Genomic DNA, 17,303 nt, shown 5'->3' with positions numbered 1-17,303 from the left:
AGCAGCGGTATGGAGGGCGCATGGAGGGCATGCGATAAAAACGGTACGCATACGATGCTGCGATTCCGTACCGTCACCGTTTTTAACAGACTTCAAAAAAGGAGGAGGTTATCAATTCGGTTGTATTTTTTTTTATGTTTGTTACCTCAGAACTCCGTCATTTATGAACCGATTTGAAATTTTATTTTTTAGTTCGTCTAGGAATGCTTTCAATTAGGTCCCATAAGCAGCAAATTAGGATCTGATGATCGGATCTTAAGGAAATCGAGGGAACTCTTCAAATATTGTAGGGACACCTATGGTAATTTGGATATATTTAGCAGTAACTCGTGCATTTGCTATTGAAAATCATCATTTGGTGAAGTGAAACTGATGATGAAGACCACAGTTGACCATCGGAATTACTACTCAATAACAAGTATTTTCACGGGTTGAATTTTAATTACTTTGACACAGTTGCTAAGCAATTTATGCTCCTTGTAATGCATATGGTAAAACGGGTGGTGATCCGAAGCACCAGGTCAATAATGAACGTCTCCGCATCGGAAAAAGCAATCGTTCGTAAAAGGTGACGAGCAGTTGATATTAAACTATTGGTATCTTGACGACCAGATGGCCTAGTGGTTAGAGAACCTGACTAGGAAGCTTGAGGTCCCGGGTTCGATTCCCGCGTCAGGGCAGATATTTGTATGAAACATACGAATGTTTGTTCTCGGGTCTTGGGTGTTTAATATGTATTTACGTATGTATCTATATATTATAATTATATTTAACCATTGCTTAGTACCCATAACACAAGCTTTGCTAAGCTTACTTTGGGACTGGGTCAATTGGTTTGTCTCGTGATATTTATTTATTTATTTATCCTATATTATTTACTTAGACCAAAAAGCGTGAAAAAAAAAATTATAACTAAAAATTGAACCGACTACAAAAAACCATGAAAATAAATTTCCCTCAGTCTGAAGTCGGTCGGTGTCTCAGCACGAGCCAGCAGGAGTGTTTGAAGCCCAATATTAAGTGCGTAATTAAGGTAGATGACTATAGGTCCACTCCTGCTGGCTCGTGCTGAGGCACCGACCGACTTCAAACTGGTATAAAATTATTATCATGGATTTTTGTAGTCGGTTCAATTTTTAGTTATAATTTTTTTTTTAACAGCGAAGTAGCCGCTACTTATCGTGATTTTTAATTTCGTTGCATCTTGATGCAACTTGAGGTGATTTTGATCTCGAAAATACAAACTGAGACATGGATGCACAGAAAAACCAGAAAAAGAGACCAGCACTGGGAATCGACCCAGGTCCTCAGCATTCCGTGCTGCGCGCTATAACCCCTACCTACACCACTGCTGGACAGGAATCTAGACACCAATTTTTCCTATGCATACATATCTCAGGTTGCTTATTTCTATTTTGCTACTTAAGCAGCAGCACTAGCGACATCTACGTTGCGTCGACAGACGTCACACTCTTTCGGAACCAACTGCTCACCCAGACAAGAGATGTCGCTACTAAGCAATCAAATTATGATTGGTTCGTGGAGACTTTTTGTAATTTTTGTTTCAACTCCACTTTTGTTACTTTTACGGGTATCCCGTGAAACCATATCGAAAATACATCTACAAATCTTGATCACTTGTATTATATCGACACCTCCTACGTATACTGGTACAAGTGCATAATCATAAATTTACAGGAGAGCTGTTCAAAGGTTCCAAACCTGTAACTTTCTCATTTGATGATATAACTTTTCAAATTTTGCATTGGTTCCAAAGAAAATATTTGCTTTCTACCTGTATTCATGGAATTTTGAAATTTCTTATAGTTTTTGAGAAAATTGCAGATACACTACTATACGCGTATTTTACATCTTGTAGTTGTGCGGTATACTGAGCTAATTACCACTTGCTCCAGTATACGGCGTAATGCGTAGATTACTGATCTAACGATATTTTTATATTGTATATGAATTTTTAGATGAAATACTATATGGCTTGCAATGAACAATAAAACAGATGCTCTTTTACCTTCATCTATTGATTTATAAACGTTTTTATCACTTGCATCAATATACGCTAACATTAGCATGCCACTTGTACCAATATACCGCTAGTAATGTTTTAAACGTGCTATACAAAACACAGAAATATACCTTTATAAAAAACCTCACTTGAAATATAAAATGGTTTTATTAAGAAAAGTAATTGTATTAAGTGCTTTAAATAATGGAAGCACATTCAATGGATTTGTATTCCTGTTCAAATGTGTACTCGTATTTTATTGTGAAAGGTTCCTCATGTGATACATATATCGCATCGTACCCATTTGTATCCACATAACGGTTTAGCTTTTTGTGCCTCTTCAGGGTTCCGTACCCAAAGGGTATAAACGGAAACCCTACTTCTATATACTACTTCGCTGTCCGTCCGTCTGTCACCAGGCTGTATCTCATGAACCATGATAGTTAGACAGTTGACATTTTCACAGATTATGTATAACTGTAGTCGATATAATATATATATAACAAAAAATAGAACAAATATTTAAGGGCCCCCATACAACAAATGTATTTTTTGCCGTTTTTTGCTAATCCTAATGAAGTTGTATAGATGGTATGGAACCCTTCGTGCGCGAGTCTGATTAGCACACACTTTGCTTAAGCCAAGCTTTGACATGAAATATTGAGTCAAAGTCAAATATCTTTATTCAATTTAGATTGTAACAAGCACTTATGAATGTAAAAAAAATCTACCACCGGTTCGAAAAAACCTCTGTTGAGAAGAGTCTGGCAATAAACCTAGTATATATTTGTAAACAGATTTACAATCATATTTAGTGATATCTATACATCACAAGTATTTAGCACAACTACATATTTAAAACAGTTCTCAATTCGCTATTGGAGTAAGCACTCGCCAATGCGGATCGGAATTATTTCCAAATTTCCCTATCCATGATATAATCATTAATTTTAATAATACGCCTTATATATTAATGTCTTCTGACAATAGATTTAAATTTGTGTCTGTTTCTGAGTCTTGGGAAACTTCTATAACTTCATACGTTTAGCCGTTTTCGCCATTACATAGCCAGGTACCATTTCTTAGGTGTGTATAAAAAAATGTGCATAGGGGTTATTAAAAACCTGTACTATACTTTAAACCACATTAGGGCTACTAATTACTAATATGATCTAAGTAGAAAAATACTGTGATTCGAAAAAAAAAAGTTTTGCATGTTTTTTTTTGTTATTTCGATGTTTTCCACTTATATCGTATTAGTAATCAGTAGCCCTAATATGGGTTACAGTATAGTACAGGATTTTTTTTATCAACCTGTAGGTATATTGAAATTTACTGTTCTCATTTTAATTAAAGCATGCTTGCCTTCGCCTTCTTTTGGGGATGCTCAACTACCAGAATGCAATGTAATACTGCAATGTTATATTTATAGCACGCGTACATGTAGGTTATAGCCGAGGAAACTGAATCACGTACTGGTAGTGGGGAACCGTTGTACTACCAATGTTATGTTGACATCCCATACATTTGCCAAAGAAATCATAGCGAAATAGATCACGAAAAGGTTTCACATTGGATTTAGTTTCCATGAATGTCTATGAGAAATACGGCTATTGTGGTCTTGCCCTCCGCAATTGTCAGACCAAAACATGTTTTTTTATATATACTATCAAATTATGTGTTCGTAGAACAGTTTAAACGGTCCGCACGCAGCGACGGCTAGCGCGTACACTGAGGCAACTGCCAGTTACACTGGACTTCCCCGCCCCGCGACAATATCGGTGCCGCGTATAGTGGTGCATGTCGGTTGCCTCAGTATACCCTGTACCGATTAGCAAAACGGTGTTAGATGCATTCATATACGTCACTTTATTTCCAAAACTAATAGGAATATCCGTGCAAATTTTTTGTGGTAGGTAAATAAGGAAATATTAATCACAAAATTGCAAAAAACTAAAAATCAGAAATTTGTCACTTGTACCAGTATACGTAGGAGGTATCGATATGTGAGAGTGCGTAGCAATATTCTCTATTGCCAGCTACAAATTCTGGTTATAAATTATGGAGATAGGGATTATAAATTGACGATTAATTGTAAAAGGAAGACTAGCATTTAATAAAGTTGCTGAATCTGAATTGGTTTTGTAACTTTGCGAAACATTTCGAATAAAACATGTATGAGGTGTTGGGAAATATTTTTTTTGTTAAATAAATAAAGTGTTTTTAATAATAGCAAATGATTTTCAATATGAACTAATGTCACTTTGATTACATTTGTAATTTATTCTTATATAACTACATACAGTTTGTTAGAATAAAACATTGCGAGTATAATTTCACCTACTTCTACGATTGTATTGAATAGCAAGAAAGCTTGTAGAAATATATAATTTTTGCATCTTAATTTTTGCTCTGTTTCGACGTTTGTTAAAGGTGTTTGTGGAAAAATATGGTGGGGGCGATTGGATTTTTTATTTTAGTTGACAGCCAAAGTATGATGTGAAACTTTCCTGTATGTTGCTGGTAGGTAATTGTTTATTGTGTGCTTTTATTAAAATAAAATTGCATGCTTTTCTTTCGTTACACTATTATTTAATCTTCTCAGTAATATGGCTGAGTGAAAGCGGCGTATATTTGAGTCTTTGTCTCAATAATCCTGTCAGAGTCCGATGCGCGTCCAGTAATCTGCATAAGTAGGTAGTTTTCTTTTCAATTATAGCTTTTAGTAAAGTTCTTTTTACTTTAATAGCATGTCGCATGACGAAATAAAGGGACTTACTGTTTCTACTGAAAGCTCGACTTAAGCACACAACTAGCCCCTAATTTATGTGTATAAAGCTATACAACAAACTTCCCAAAGACATAAAGGAACTCCCCATTAAAATGTTTAAGAAAAAACTGTACGCTTGGCTTTGCGAACTGTGTGTTTATTCTATAAAAGAATTCTTAAACGTGAAGCCCAAAAACGAGTAAACTTAGTTTTAACTTTTAGATTAAGGTGATCGCTTTATTTTGCTTCATAGTTTTCACAGCTGAACAAAATCAAGTGGTTTTATTGTTTGCATGCTTACCCAAGCCGAATTTGGCGCACAGTGAATAACATGTATTATGTACCATCTTGTATGTACCCATTTTCTGCAATAAACTTTATCTTATCTTATCTTATCTTATATTATAGAATTATCAATGTTGGTACAAAATCGATTGAAACAGGCCGAGGCACATAACAAGGGCAAACATACACACACACATCCAAACATCACGCCTGTATTCCCAAATGGTGTAGGCAGAGCCAAAGAGGGCAGAGCACACGAACATTACCGCTTCGGAGCCACTTTTAGGAATTTCAGGTTTAAAGTTTGACAAAAAAGGTAGGTACAATAGTGACAGGTTGCTAACTTGCCGTCTACAGTATACATACACATATAGTATACATATACATAGCAAGTGTAAAGATTTAGAATATACCTACGTACTTACTACTATAATACTATACTCTTTTTTACTATATTGATAATTGTTAATGTTTAGGGATTGAAAATAAAAAATGATAAGACGTTTGATTGCTATATTAATTCGAGAATATACCTACTCGTACTATTTGATTAAATGTTTATTTTTTATTCACACAATAATTTTATTTTACAGTTTAAATTGAATCATAACTGTAATAACTTAATTTCTAAGCTAAACAAACACTGTCTAAAAATATTTTTAATGAGTTTTTTTCTGAGCTAAATAAGTTTTTATTTAAGTTATTCATTCTACGAGTATAATTGTAAGCCAGAAAAGAGCCATGTAACCATTTGGGGACCAATTTAATTGAAACTATATCACTCGAAAATGTTAAAAATCTTTGAAAAGCTACAGAATTAGCGTTAGATAAGTTTTAAGTTGTTTGCTAAGATTAAGTTATAGGGGTTAATTCAATGTTGTGTCTACCAAAATCATTTGTAAATATGTATCAATTTCCTTATTTTAAAAGAAAAATGGAACCCTAATAGGATCACTTTATTTTCGTCCCTTCGTCTTCAACGTTCAGTCTGTCAACGACCCTTTTGCTCTGGAACGTGCGAAGCTATTGTGCGTACGTGCACAAGTTTATAATATTAGTTGGATAGGAAGCCTAATGTTTGGAGATATGGTAATTTTATTATTCAAAACGGAAAACTGACAATAGACAACTGGAACCTCCATGAAGATGCCCCACCCAGCACGCTGCCACAGAAAATTCAAACGTCACTCACCGACGAATCTGTCATGTCTTACAAGGATGTTACGATATATTTATTTACTATGTTTCATAATTAATTTCGAGTTAGTTTTTTGCTATAATTATATTAACAGCCAGACAAGTCAGAGGCGCGCCCGGGGTAAAGTCGGGAGGCAAACGGAGCCGAGACAGGAGTCCAGGTTGAGGAAACGACAGGACTATGGGTTTGAGGATAAGCTTCTGGACCAGATAGACGTCGCAAGCTTTATACAGAAGCCGGACTATGACTATGAGCCCTATAGGTTAGATAGTAAGAGGTACATTGAAATAGTCATTTTTCTGTAGTAATATTATGACTAGAAAATGTTTCATTGTTATTAATTGTAGTAAATAAAATCAAAAACAACTGAACTGGTTTAAAAAAAATATTACGCCGGGAATGATGTGTGAAGTTTCCAAGGGATCCAGACGAAGATGGGAGCAACAGCTAGTCCATAATAACAATAATAACTGTCTGTACCTCTTTACGCTCCAACCCTTAACCGATTTAAATGTAGCATGGAGATATTTTGAGACCCTGGTATGGAAATAAACTATTTCTTCACGGTGTTCCAATTAAAGGTTGCCTGGTAAAAAACCCTTAAAGCCTTTGTACATATATATCTCAATCTCAATATATATTAGATCTCTTATTAGGGCACGTTTCAAATATTAATCAAAGTTTTTTGTCTGCCGAAATTCAAGTCTCTTGCTCCAGTGGTCTAGGCTATCTGCCTGTTCCACAGTTAATCACTGTTTTTATAGTTGTAGATAAATTGTCTGCAGCCTCAAAAGGGTAAATAAAAACTAGACACGTGAAGATTTATTAATGAAACTGGCCTGTATTCGGGTGAACCATATTTTAGTCTTCTAAGCGCTATTCTCTTGACAGAATGGTCGTCGGTTGGAAAAGCTAACACTCGTGATGTCTTTTTTGGGAAAATAATGTGATGGTTTCCTCTTGTTGGGTATAAGCCGTGGCGGCCTAGTGGTTTGGCCTCTCAAGCTGAGGCAGAGAGAGCGTGGGTTCAAACCCTGGCTCGCGCACTTCTTTTTCGAAATTCATGTGCGAAACTACATTTGAAAGAGCTTTACGGTGAAGGAAGACGTCGTGAGCAAAATCTTCACAAACCTGCGAAGCAATTGAATGATGTGTGTGAAGTTCCCAATCCGCACTGAGCCCGCGTGGGAACTACGGACCAAGCCCTCTCATTTAAAGAGAAGTCCTGTGTCCAGCAGTGGCACGTGTATATGGCTGGGATAGTGGTGGATGGTTTTCCTTTGCTTTCCATACCGAAGTGCTGGAGTCCGGAGTTCTATACGAAATTTTCTCACAGTCGGTTGAGTATTTTAAGTATGAAAGCATAACAAACAAATAATTATACCCACATTCGCATTAATAATATTAGTTGGGTAAAGATAGAATAGAATTTTTGGAACTCATCTATTAACCTTCATATTTCAGGCAACCAAACTCCCACAATGTCTTCAGAAAGTTCGAGGACTACCACCCCGCGGGCCTTCCCCGCGACCGGCGCGAGCCGCTCCCCTCTCCTGAAGACCCTCATGCCCTCCTCGCCACCCAAGATCAACCCCCTCTGGCCCCCCATAAACTCAACTTCGCCCCGAACGACCCTGATGCAAGAGTTGTCGAGGATACCACTCTCAACAATTATCAGCAGAAGATGCTGGTAGATCGCCAGCTGGTACACAATCCCAAAAAGAAATGGTAAAAGTTTTAATTTTTTTTTCTGTTTTAGCCTCGCTCCGCTCGTTTCCACCAGAGGTGTGCTGTGCGAGGATAGATTAATGAAGCGTTTCTATTGGTTCATGAATAACCTAACCAACCAAAAGTTGGAAACCCCCGACATTGTCACTTCAAAGTTCAATATCTCAAAAACGGCTAAACCGATTTTGATAAAGCATGTCTAAGAACCATTACTAGAAACGCTGTTTACAAATAAAGAAAAACCGCATTCAAATCGGTTCACCCGTTTAAGAGCTACGGTGCCACAAATTGACTCACAGACATACAGACACACATAGCGGTCAAACTTATAACACCCCTCTTTTTGCGTCGGGGGTTAAAACACGTTCCTCGTAAGACATCCTCACGCGTCTTTAGTAAAAACGCAGACTAAGATTTATTTTTACAAAAAGACGGGTGTACTTAATATAAGTTTGACACTAATATCTGACATGTCTATCTATCGCATCGTAGCTCCCAAACGGATTGTCCGATTTTAATGCGGTTTTTACAAGCTTTTATATAGTTTAACCAGTCCCGTCTGTCTGTGTCTGTAATCAAATCTTGCAAGTTCAATTCAACTAACTTCCAATAGTTGCATTGACTTGAAATTCGGTATACTTGTGTGAATTGCGTGACAATATAATAATCTGGCAGTGACATCCTTGGTAGTCCGGCCAGGATCGTCTCCACAGGACGGAACTCTTCAACGGTTGATGGCACCGACTTAAAATTTGGTATGCAAATGTAGTTTGGGTGACAATACAAGTACAGTTAACAAAAATTACAGTCGGCAAGAAAAGTCTTGTAATAAAAATTAAATTTTTACCAAAAACTTATTTAACGTGAAAGGTAGTTTCCTTGTGATGGTTCTTAGATATGTTTGATAAAAATCGGTTCAGGAATGTTGGAGTTTGTGGACTCTGCTAAGTTGGTTAGGTTATTAGTTATGTATGTGTACTATAGTATTCTAAAAGCGTATTCGCCGAGAGTTGAGATGTATTATGATAACGTCTCGGAATAGCAACTGTCGTTTAACTATCGCAAACTCTATGACGGGTGTCGCTGATCGCAGCGCGCCCAAGTATCGTGGTACCAGGCACGCAGTTCTTGTCAAACGGGAACCCGGGCGAGCGGAAAGACGAAGCGGCTGTATAGTTATTTCTTTCTGGAATGGCTAAATGGAATGGGAAATGTGTCGTTAGGGGTTACGGTGGTTTGTTTTCTCTTTCAATATGTACTTATGTAGGTAATAGATAAACAGAAAAAATATCAGTTTTTAGGGTTTCGTAGCTAAATTAGCAAAAACGGAACCCTTTTAGTTTCGCCATGTCTGTCTGTCTGTCTGTCTGTCCGTCCGCGGCTTCGCTCAGGGACTATCAATGCTAGGAAGCTGTAATTTTGCACGAACATAAGTAAACTATGCCGACAAAATGGTACAATAAAAATTCAAAAAAGATATATTTTTAGAGTACTATTAAAATATTTATAGACGTAAAGTGGGGGTGATTTTTATTTTCTCATCCAATCTTGCAGTGTGGGATATGGTTGGATAGGTGTTTTAAAACCATAACGTTTTTTTCGATTCAGTGATTTATTTGCAAAATATTCAACTTTAAAGAGCAAATTTTCATTAAAATCGAGCTCCTCCCCCCCTCTAAAATCTAAACCAGTGGGTGGAGAAATTTGACAAAATTCAGGATGGTAGTAAGTAAATATATCAAACTTACAAGGAAAACTATAACGGTTAAGTTTTTTTGAAAATTATTAGTAGTTTAAGAGTAAATAGCAGCCTAAGGTATAAAATATACCTAAACTTGGAATATTCCGTACAAAATACGAAATCCTTAGAAAAATATTACTTAATTTTTTCGTAATGGCTACGGAACCTTATTTCGGGCGTGTCCGAAACGCTCTTGGCCGGTTTTTAAGGTAGTTTAAGTAAACTTACTGACCTAAAACCTATTTTTTTTCTGTTCCCACCGCATCCAAACTATTCCCTCTAACCCTTTATAGACGAATTATATCGTAAAAGTTCCATTTATCTAAACCTCGTATATACGTTGAAGTCTTTACGTCATCTTTTCACGGGTCGGGATATTTATGTGGGATGCTAAATCTTGAATACTTTGCGAGCGGTCTATCAATCTTTCTGTCTGGCTGAGATACGGCCTGAATGATAATAGCTAATTTTGTGAGTGCATTATTTACGGCTGTCGTAAATTTTGGTCGCTAGTCAAGCTTTACCAATAACTTTGTTTAATAATTCAAAGGTATATTTAGAATGTTGTATCCATCTAAGGGTGTGATTGACGGAGAACGCACAGCCTAAAGTACCAGAGCGAGAGACTGTAAATTTTGCACATATTTCTTGATGATCATAAAAGTAGTACTCGGAAATGATTGCTCGAAATACGAAGAAAGCGGGCCGATGTTTTTATTAAAAAAAAAATAGTATAAATCGTAAACCGTACACGTATTAGTAACGTCAGAAAGTTAATTCAGAAATTTAATCAGGGATTATTGTAATTTGATTTTTGTTTTGAAAAAAAGTCTGCGTAGGTACAGTCAAGTGCAAAAATAAGTATCTATTCGAACCACTCACAAATATTACTAATTAACACAATTATTACTACGGCCTTATTGCGTCGGAATAAGAGTGCGTGGTAGGTACTTATTTTTGAAACTTGAACAAGTTCATATTTTTACACCTGACTGTACGTTTTGTTTTTAACTGTGGGTACACCTTTCAACAGTAAGGCGGCGTAGTTGTAGATGTCCGTTGTTTTCACCGGAAAGGACTTGCGGTGTTGTATGGCTTACAGTGAATGTGTGTACAGCACCTGCAGGGCTACTACGAAACTCGAAACCCGAAGTTCGTATCGTACCGTCCCTCTCGCTCTCGTATTAAATAGTATGTGTCAGAGGGACTGCACCACACGAACTTCGAGATTCGAGTTTCGTAGTAGCCCTGCAGGCATACAACACCGCAAGTCCGGCAAAAAAAAACGGTCCGTCGTCCGGTGAAACAAGGGACGTCTACAAGCGGCCTCAGAGGAAATTTTAATGCGGTTTCTGTATTCCACAACGTCTTCTTTTTCATTTCCGTTAACTTTAAGGGAACATTTAAAGAGTCAAAATTTAATTGAAGTTAATTTCTGCAATATACCTACTAACGGCCAACTCTTACTGTTTGCTATGTAGATAATCAAGAATTCAGAAAATTAACTTATGTAAAGTAAAATAATGTAATTTATAACGATTTTTAGTCCGTTAAATTCTTTTTCATAATTCTTAAATATTTAGCAAAAATGGGTAATTTTTTTTTTATGTTACTATTTTGTGCCACGGCAATGTCACTCATAACTTTTAAATTTGATTTATACCAATGTCTGTGAACTGAACTTGTAAAGGAAAACCATAGTTATTTGTGTCACAAGGGATTAAAATGGTGTATTTACGGCGAGGACGTACATTGAATCCTGAATGTAGCGAAGGATTCTAAAGTAGAATGATAACGCGAAGAAGAATGTTAACGCCCAAGATGAAAATAATTTTGCTCCCGAGTGGCTCATACAACTTTTCACACCGAGCATTAAGAAAGTTGAAAAAAAATCTAAATATTATTATAGAACAACCAGCATAGAAAATGACGTGGCTTTACAATTATCAACTTCAAAAAATGGCATTTGCAATAAAACACCCTGAAAATCCTGGAACTGAAAAATTGCACTTTGCTCCCTCTCGTCAGGGAGGAAAAGTTACTTTTCTGAAGGAGAGGTGTGAAAAAAATATATGACTATTATCAAGAGGGCACTATTGCTCTTATTTGGGTATATGGCAATAGTTCAGTATAGTTGGAACAATGACATCTTGACATGTCTACAACGTTTACCTGTTAGCTCTGATGTTCATTTGGAAAGGAAATAGTTTCATTCCCAAGCGTTTTTTTTTTCAGTAGTTTCTTATAAACGTTATTTACAATGATCCGTTGTTGACTACTAATCGTTTTGGGCATTTTTTGTTATTGTTCAAAGAAACCGCCACAGTGACACTGACAATCATTAAAATTATTGCCAGTGTAAGAAATTAGTTCCAATGAAATTCCGCAACATGGCGAATAGTCATATATTTCTGGTCAGGCTTTATTATCTATAAAGTAAACTTTTTTTTAAAACTCATGTGTGTAAGTAGTTATTTACAACCTCGTTATTTAAGAAACCATTTTTGATTTTCAGCTCCTTAGCGAAAATGTTCCCGTTTTTTTCCCATAACAAGGCCGTTCATGACAAGAAAGGCACGAAAAAAAAGAAACCCTGTGACACTTGTTCCAAGAAAATAAAGAAAAATCACGACTCTGTCACAGAGACCGAACACGTGGATTTGCGGAAAAAGAAAAAGAAACAAGAGCGGTTCATGGACGACGGAAGGATCAAGAAACGGTACGCACAGCGAACTTGTCCGAAGTGCAAAATGAAGTACATCCAGATGAGAAGAAAACGATGGGAACTGCCTAAAATAATCCACAATAGTAGACAATATTACGCTAGTCTTAATAACGCGCCGAAAGAAACTGTAGAAACAAGTTCTAAGCAATTCGAAAAGGTTAATATCAAAAAACGTTTTGATGATGAAATCATGGCGGCTAGAAGCCAATCGCATGGACAAAACTATTTAAGCCAAGTCAAACAACAATTCAAAACGTTGGAAGAGTTAGAAAGGAAAGTCGAAAATGTACAGATTTAACTTATTCGCAATAAGTAGGTATAATTTGAACAAGTTCACCGTAAGAGCCACGTATTTCTATGTAACTTATTTTTAGATTATAATTCTTATGTATACTGAACAAAGTTGTTTTCATTAGAGTAAGTATCATCATCATCATCATCTGAGCCGTAAGACGTCCACTGTTGGATATAGATCTCCTGATGCTTCGGTTGGCAGCGGCCTGCATCCACCGTGAAACCGCGGCTTTATTCAGGTCGTCCGTCTATCTCATTGGTGGTAATCCTACGCTGCGCTTGCCGATCCACCGTCTCCACTCGAGAACTTTTCGGCCCCAATGGCCATCTGTTCTCCGTGCTATAGTCCTTCCCATATGTTGTAATTAGTAAGTATTACATTTTATTTTTTCATGATCAAAATATTGCCTTCAGTTGATAAAGTACAAAACGCAAAATGTGTAAACAATCAAATTGTACATACGCAAAATCTACGTTTAGCATATTGCGTGCTGAAAATATCAGCCAAAGGTAAATTATATATCTACGTCTAGCATTTTGCGTGCTGTAAATATCAGCCAAAGGTATATTATACCTATCCGAACACGAACTTGCACCTCGGAGTTTTTCGAAATATTTGTGCAAAATTACACTGAACTTAAAAAAAGAAAACTGTAGCCTCTTCTGCATGCTGCAAATCTATCAATTTAAGAGTAGACCTGCGCTCAACAGTCTTGCAAATTACTAACCAGAGTGGGACCATTCAATTTCACTATGATTTCTTTGGCAGTAGGTACGCATCGAGTGTCAATCTAATATCAGTGGTACTTACAAAGGCTCCACCTGGTACGCGATTTAGTTGACTATATAGTCAAGTTCATGAACTTGTGAGCAAAAATTTGATCAAAAATATCTGAACACGCTTCTACGCCGTTAACAATGGAGCCGTCTTCAGATATTTTGATCATGTTTTTGCTCACAAGTTTATGAACTCGACTGTACAGGCCGGAGATGGCCCTGTTTTTATGATAGCACTCGAGAGAAAATATATAATAGTTTTTAAGAGGGTGCTCAAAGAAAGTAGGTATACGATAAAATGTGGAAGATTCAGTTATTCCTCCACCGGAAGTTGCGGTCGTGGCCCAAGTCAAAGGCGTCGATGCTTTTGTTTCAACTTGTTATGGTAATTTATCTACACCCATATAGTAAATCCTCAATTATGCGTTCAAAAACCATAGGCAATGACCAGCATTACGACATTGGATTTTATTATGAACACATCTGTATCGTAATGAGATTTCATACATCATTACAGCACGGGGGGAGGGGGGATTTAATATATGGATATACAAAATATATTGTATGCAACTGTACAAAATTAGGCCTTAAAACACTCATGTGACCTTATTACCTGACCTTAACCCACATTCGAGTTTTAAGGACCCCTATCACGATACAGTTGCATAAAATGCTATTAACCATTTATTAATTGTTTTACGACATGAGTAATTTGGATCTATAGTGTCAGTATAGTACATGGAATTGTAACGCCTTTTTATATTAATTTATTCGTGGCAACCATGGTATTATGTGATGACAAATTAATATTACAGTGCTACATGGACCCTGCTAGGGCCAAGCAACAACTGAGACTTTGGACGACCGAATGGCCAAGTGGTTAGAGAACCTGACTAAGAAGCTTGAGGTCCCGGGTTTGATTCCCGGCCGGGGCAGATATTTATATGAATAATACGAATGTTTGTTCTCGGGTCAAGGATGTTTAATATGTATTTAAGTATGTATTTATCTATATAATTATGTTTATCATTTGCCTAGTGTCCATAGTACAAGCTTTGCTTAGTTTGGGACTAGGTCAATTGGTGTCAGTGCCCCATGATTATCCCTTAACCACCTACGTGCGGTCTCTCAGAACTTAGCAGATTTAAAAATGATAATAATTCGATGCAATCGCGGCGCACAAACTTCTGGTGACCTTGTACCTTTTCCTGGGGGCCAATCAATGGCCGCCATGTGGTCGACAAGTTTGTTCGCGACAACGTCTCAGACTGTAGGTAGGTGGTTGCGTAATATTTGTACGCGGTCTCCCAGACCGAACGCAGGTGGTTGTGTGTGTTTTATCTGTTAACATTTTTAATATAATTAAAAAATGAAAAATTTTATTTTTTAGCAAAACATGCCTCATAGTAACACAGTCACAAAAGATGGTTAAAATAAGTGTCGTCATTGAATGTAAGAGACTAATTTGTCTCGAATGTTTGAAAATTATTATCGATTGCCGACAAAAGCGGTTTTTTTGAGGGTTTCCAATTTTATAAAAATAAAATGTCCCTGTAAAAATAAATCAGTTAAATAACTTAGCTGATCATTCAATTTGATGAAACGTTAATAATAATCTTTATATTATGTTCCTATATTTTGAGATCTCATATCCCCTTCGGGTAAGTAATTTTACAGTGAAATGTGTTAAGTTTATGAAAAAATCTATTGATTTATTTTGTTATGTTTATTGCAAAAAAATAGTTTAGGTACTGTTAAAATTTTATTTATTACTTTTTATTAAATTTTAACTAAATTTCTATAATTATTGCAAATCCTTTAAAACTATCGGTCTTCTAGACCGCTCATAGGTGGTTGTGTTTCTGAAACAGGACGTAGGCTATATAGTTATATAGTAGTTAAGGGTTATATTTCTTATTCTAGGATTGATGCTAGTATAAATATTTTTATACATGAACATGTATTGAACCTCTCCCTCACTCAGGGAGCGTAACTTTAGTGCCGATGACAGACGTATGACTTCAAGCTAAATACAGAGTGTTTTTATCCAGACCTCTTTAGTTTACTGATAATCAATGTCAGATAGAACGTAGTAAATTTTTATGGATGGTTTTGGGATTTGAAGTTGTCAAAAGTTTTACGCAATGATGAAATTCGAAAAACGAAGTTCGTTTCGTACTGTCCCTCTCACTCTCGTATTAAATAATAAGCGTCCGAAGTTCGAATTTTGCACTTCGTAGTAAGAGTATAATATAGGCTCAGAGACAAAGAGTATAAGTACCTATGTATGTAGATCTTACTTTACAAAACGATACTAATAAAAATAAATAAACTAATATTTATAATAAAAACAAACTTTGTATAATAAAATCAGCAATAAACTGAGAAAACTTAAAAAATGCATCAACTGTCACTGTCACGATAGGCATAGCCAGACAGCGGAAACCGGAAACACTGAATTGGTCTGGTCGACGTTTGACACATTTTTGTCAATTTAGTTCCTTCAGTTTGGCGTCAGGGGCGCTGAAGTGTACGTAAAAAGTGACGTTTTAAGTGTGCCCCCACTGCTCAGAGAGAAGATTCGCCACGGTGTCTGTAGGTGAATGTAATTTAGTCGGAATCGTTGGTTTTCGAGGTCGCCAATAGTATGAATATTAAATATACATAAATTGCTTGTTTAGATATTTATAAGTTTTTTTCAATTCATTATTTGCTTTATTGAAGTGGTGATCCATGGGGTAGGAAAAATACTAAAGCAATTTTGTAAAACGCGCGAAGTCTTGTTCTCAAAACTATAGTTTATTTATAAATATTTATTAAGTTTAAAATAATAAATAATCGCCAATCTTAATCATACCTGAATGATCCTCTCCATTTATTTTAAAACATATGCGATCCATCTTAACATTTGAAACGACACAAAAGCAAATTGTTATTGTCAAACAAAAACAACTTTACCGACCGTCCGCCCCCACGACCAAAGAGGTAAGTAACTAGTTTCGTGATCATTTATTTTTTATGGTACATGAATTCGACTTCAGTTTTAATTAGAGGCTAATTAGCATGACAAACCGGTTGAAAGTAAAGCCAATTTATAAATGCGTGAAGCGGAAATAGAATACGAAAACCATGTGGTATTATACTCATTTTTAGGGTTCCGTAGCCAAAATGGCAAAAACAGAACCCTTATAGTTTGGCCATGTTTGTCTGTCTGTCCGTCCGCGGCTTTGCTCAGGGACTATCAATGCTAGAAAGCCGTCATTTTGCACGAATATATATGTAAAACTTATGCCGAAAAATGGTTCAATAAAAAAATCAAAAACAAGAGTACCCCATAGATCCATAGTCCCATAGAGGTAAAGTGGGGGTGTTTTTTTTTCTTATCCAACCTTACCACGCCATACAACCTATGCCATACAACGGGGCAATGCCGCTGGGGTAATGGGTACGTTTGGGCCAAGTACGATGCGGACGGGTATGGAGTATTTTTTGTTTTACTTTATTATATAATTTATTCTCTTTTTTGTGATTTTTGTCATTTTTTTTATTGTATAACTGTTTTTAATAAATTAATTTATGTAAAAAAAACGAAGATGCGATGTTATGTTGCAGTCGTAAGCGTTCTGCATACCTTGTCATTAAACGAAACATTTGTTGTGTTGTTTCATTTACTCGAGGAGAAATATTTTTTGTTACAATTAAATTACCCAGTAAAATATTTTATTCACATCGTATTTTAAATTAGATCACTACTAAATTATT

General features: G+C 36.2%; 2 protein-coding genes across 3 annotated transcripts in view; one reads left to right on the top strand and one right to left on the bottom strand.

Moving 5' to 3' along the window:
• The window catches only part of LOC141429464 (xanthine dehydrogenase-like), a 57,227-nt gene extending 40,721 nt beyond the window's left edge, over positions 1 to 16,506 (bottom strand). The window contains exon 1 of the mRNA XM_074089770.1: positions 16,399 to 16,506. Coding sequence (XP_073945871.1) covers positions 16,399 to 16,441 — 43 coding nt within the window. The 5' untranslated portion in view covers positions 16,442 to 16,506. The remainder of the gene's footprint in view (positions 1 to 16,398) is intronic.
• LOC141429341 (uncharacterized) lies at positions 6,280 to 12,814 on the top strand. Of its 2 annotated transcripts, none has more exons than XM_074089627.1 (3): positions 6,280 to 6,538; positions 7,741 to 8,004; positions 12,261 to 12,814. In XM_074089627.1, exons 1-3 carry the CDS (start codon positions 6,297 to 6,299, stop codon positions 12,766 to 12,768), a joined length of 1,014 nt encoding a protein of 337 aa, XP_073945728.1. In that variant the 5' UTR covers positions 6,280 to 6,296; the 3' UTR covers positions 12,769 to 12,814. The 2 variants fall into 2 exon arrangements, with proteins under 2 accessions (XP_073945728.1, XP_073945727.1); XM_074089626.1 differs by having other exon boundaries at positions 6,280 to 6,553.
• Positions 16,507 to 17,303: the final 797 nt, after the last annotated feature.

The sequence above is a fragment of the Choristoneura fumiferana genome, chromosome 7 (assembly GCF_025370935.1).
Source record: "Choristoneura fumiferana chromosome 7, NRCan_CFum_1, whole genome shotgun sequence".
Classification (NCBI taxonomy): domain Eukaryota; kingdom Metazoa; phylum Arthropoda; class Insecta; order Lepidoptera; family Tortricidae; genus Choristoneura; species Choristoneura fumiferana.
Note: the sequence above shows the minus strand (reverse complement) of the source record. Positions and strands in the feature narration are given on the sequence as shown.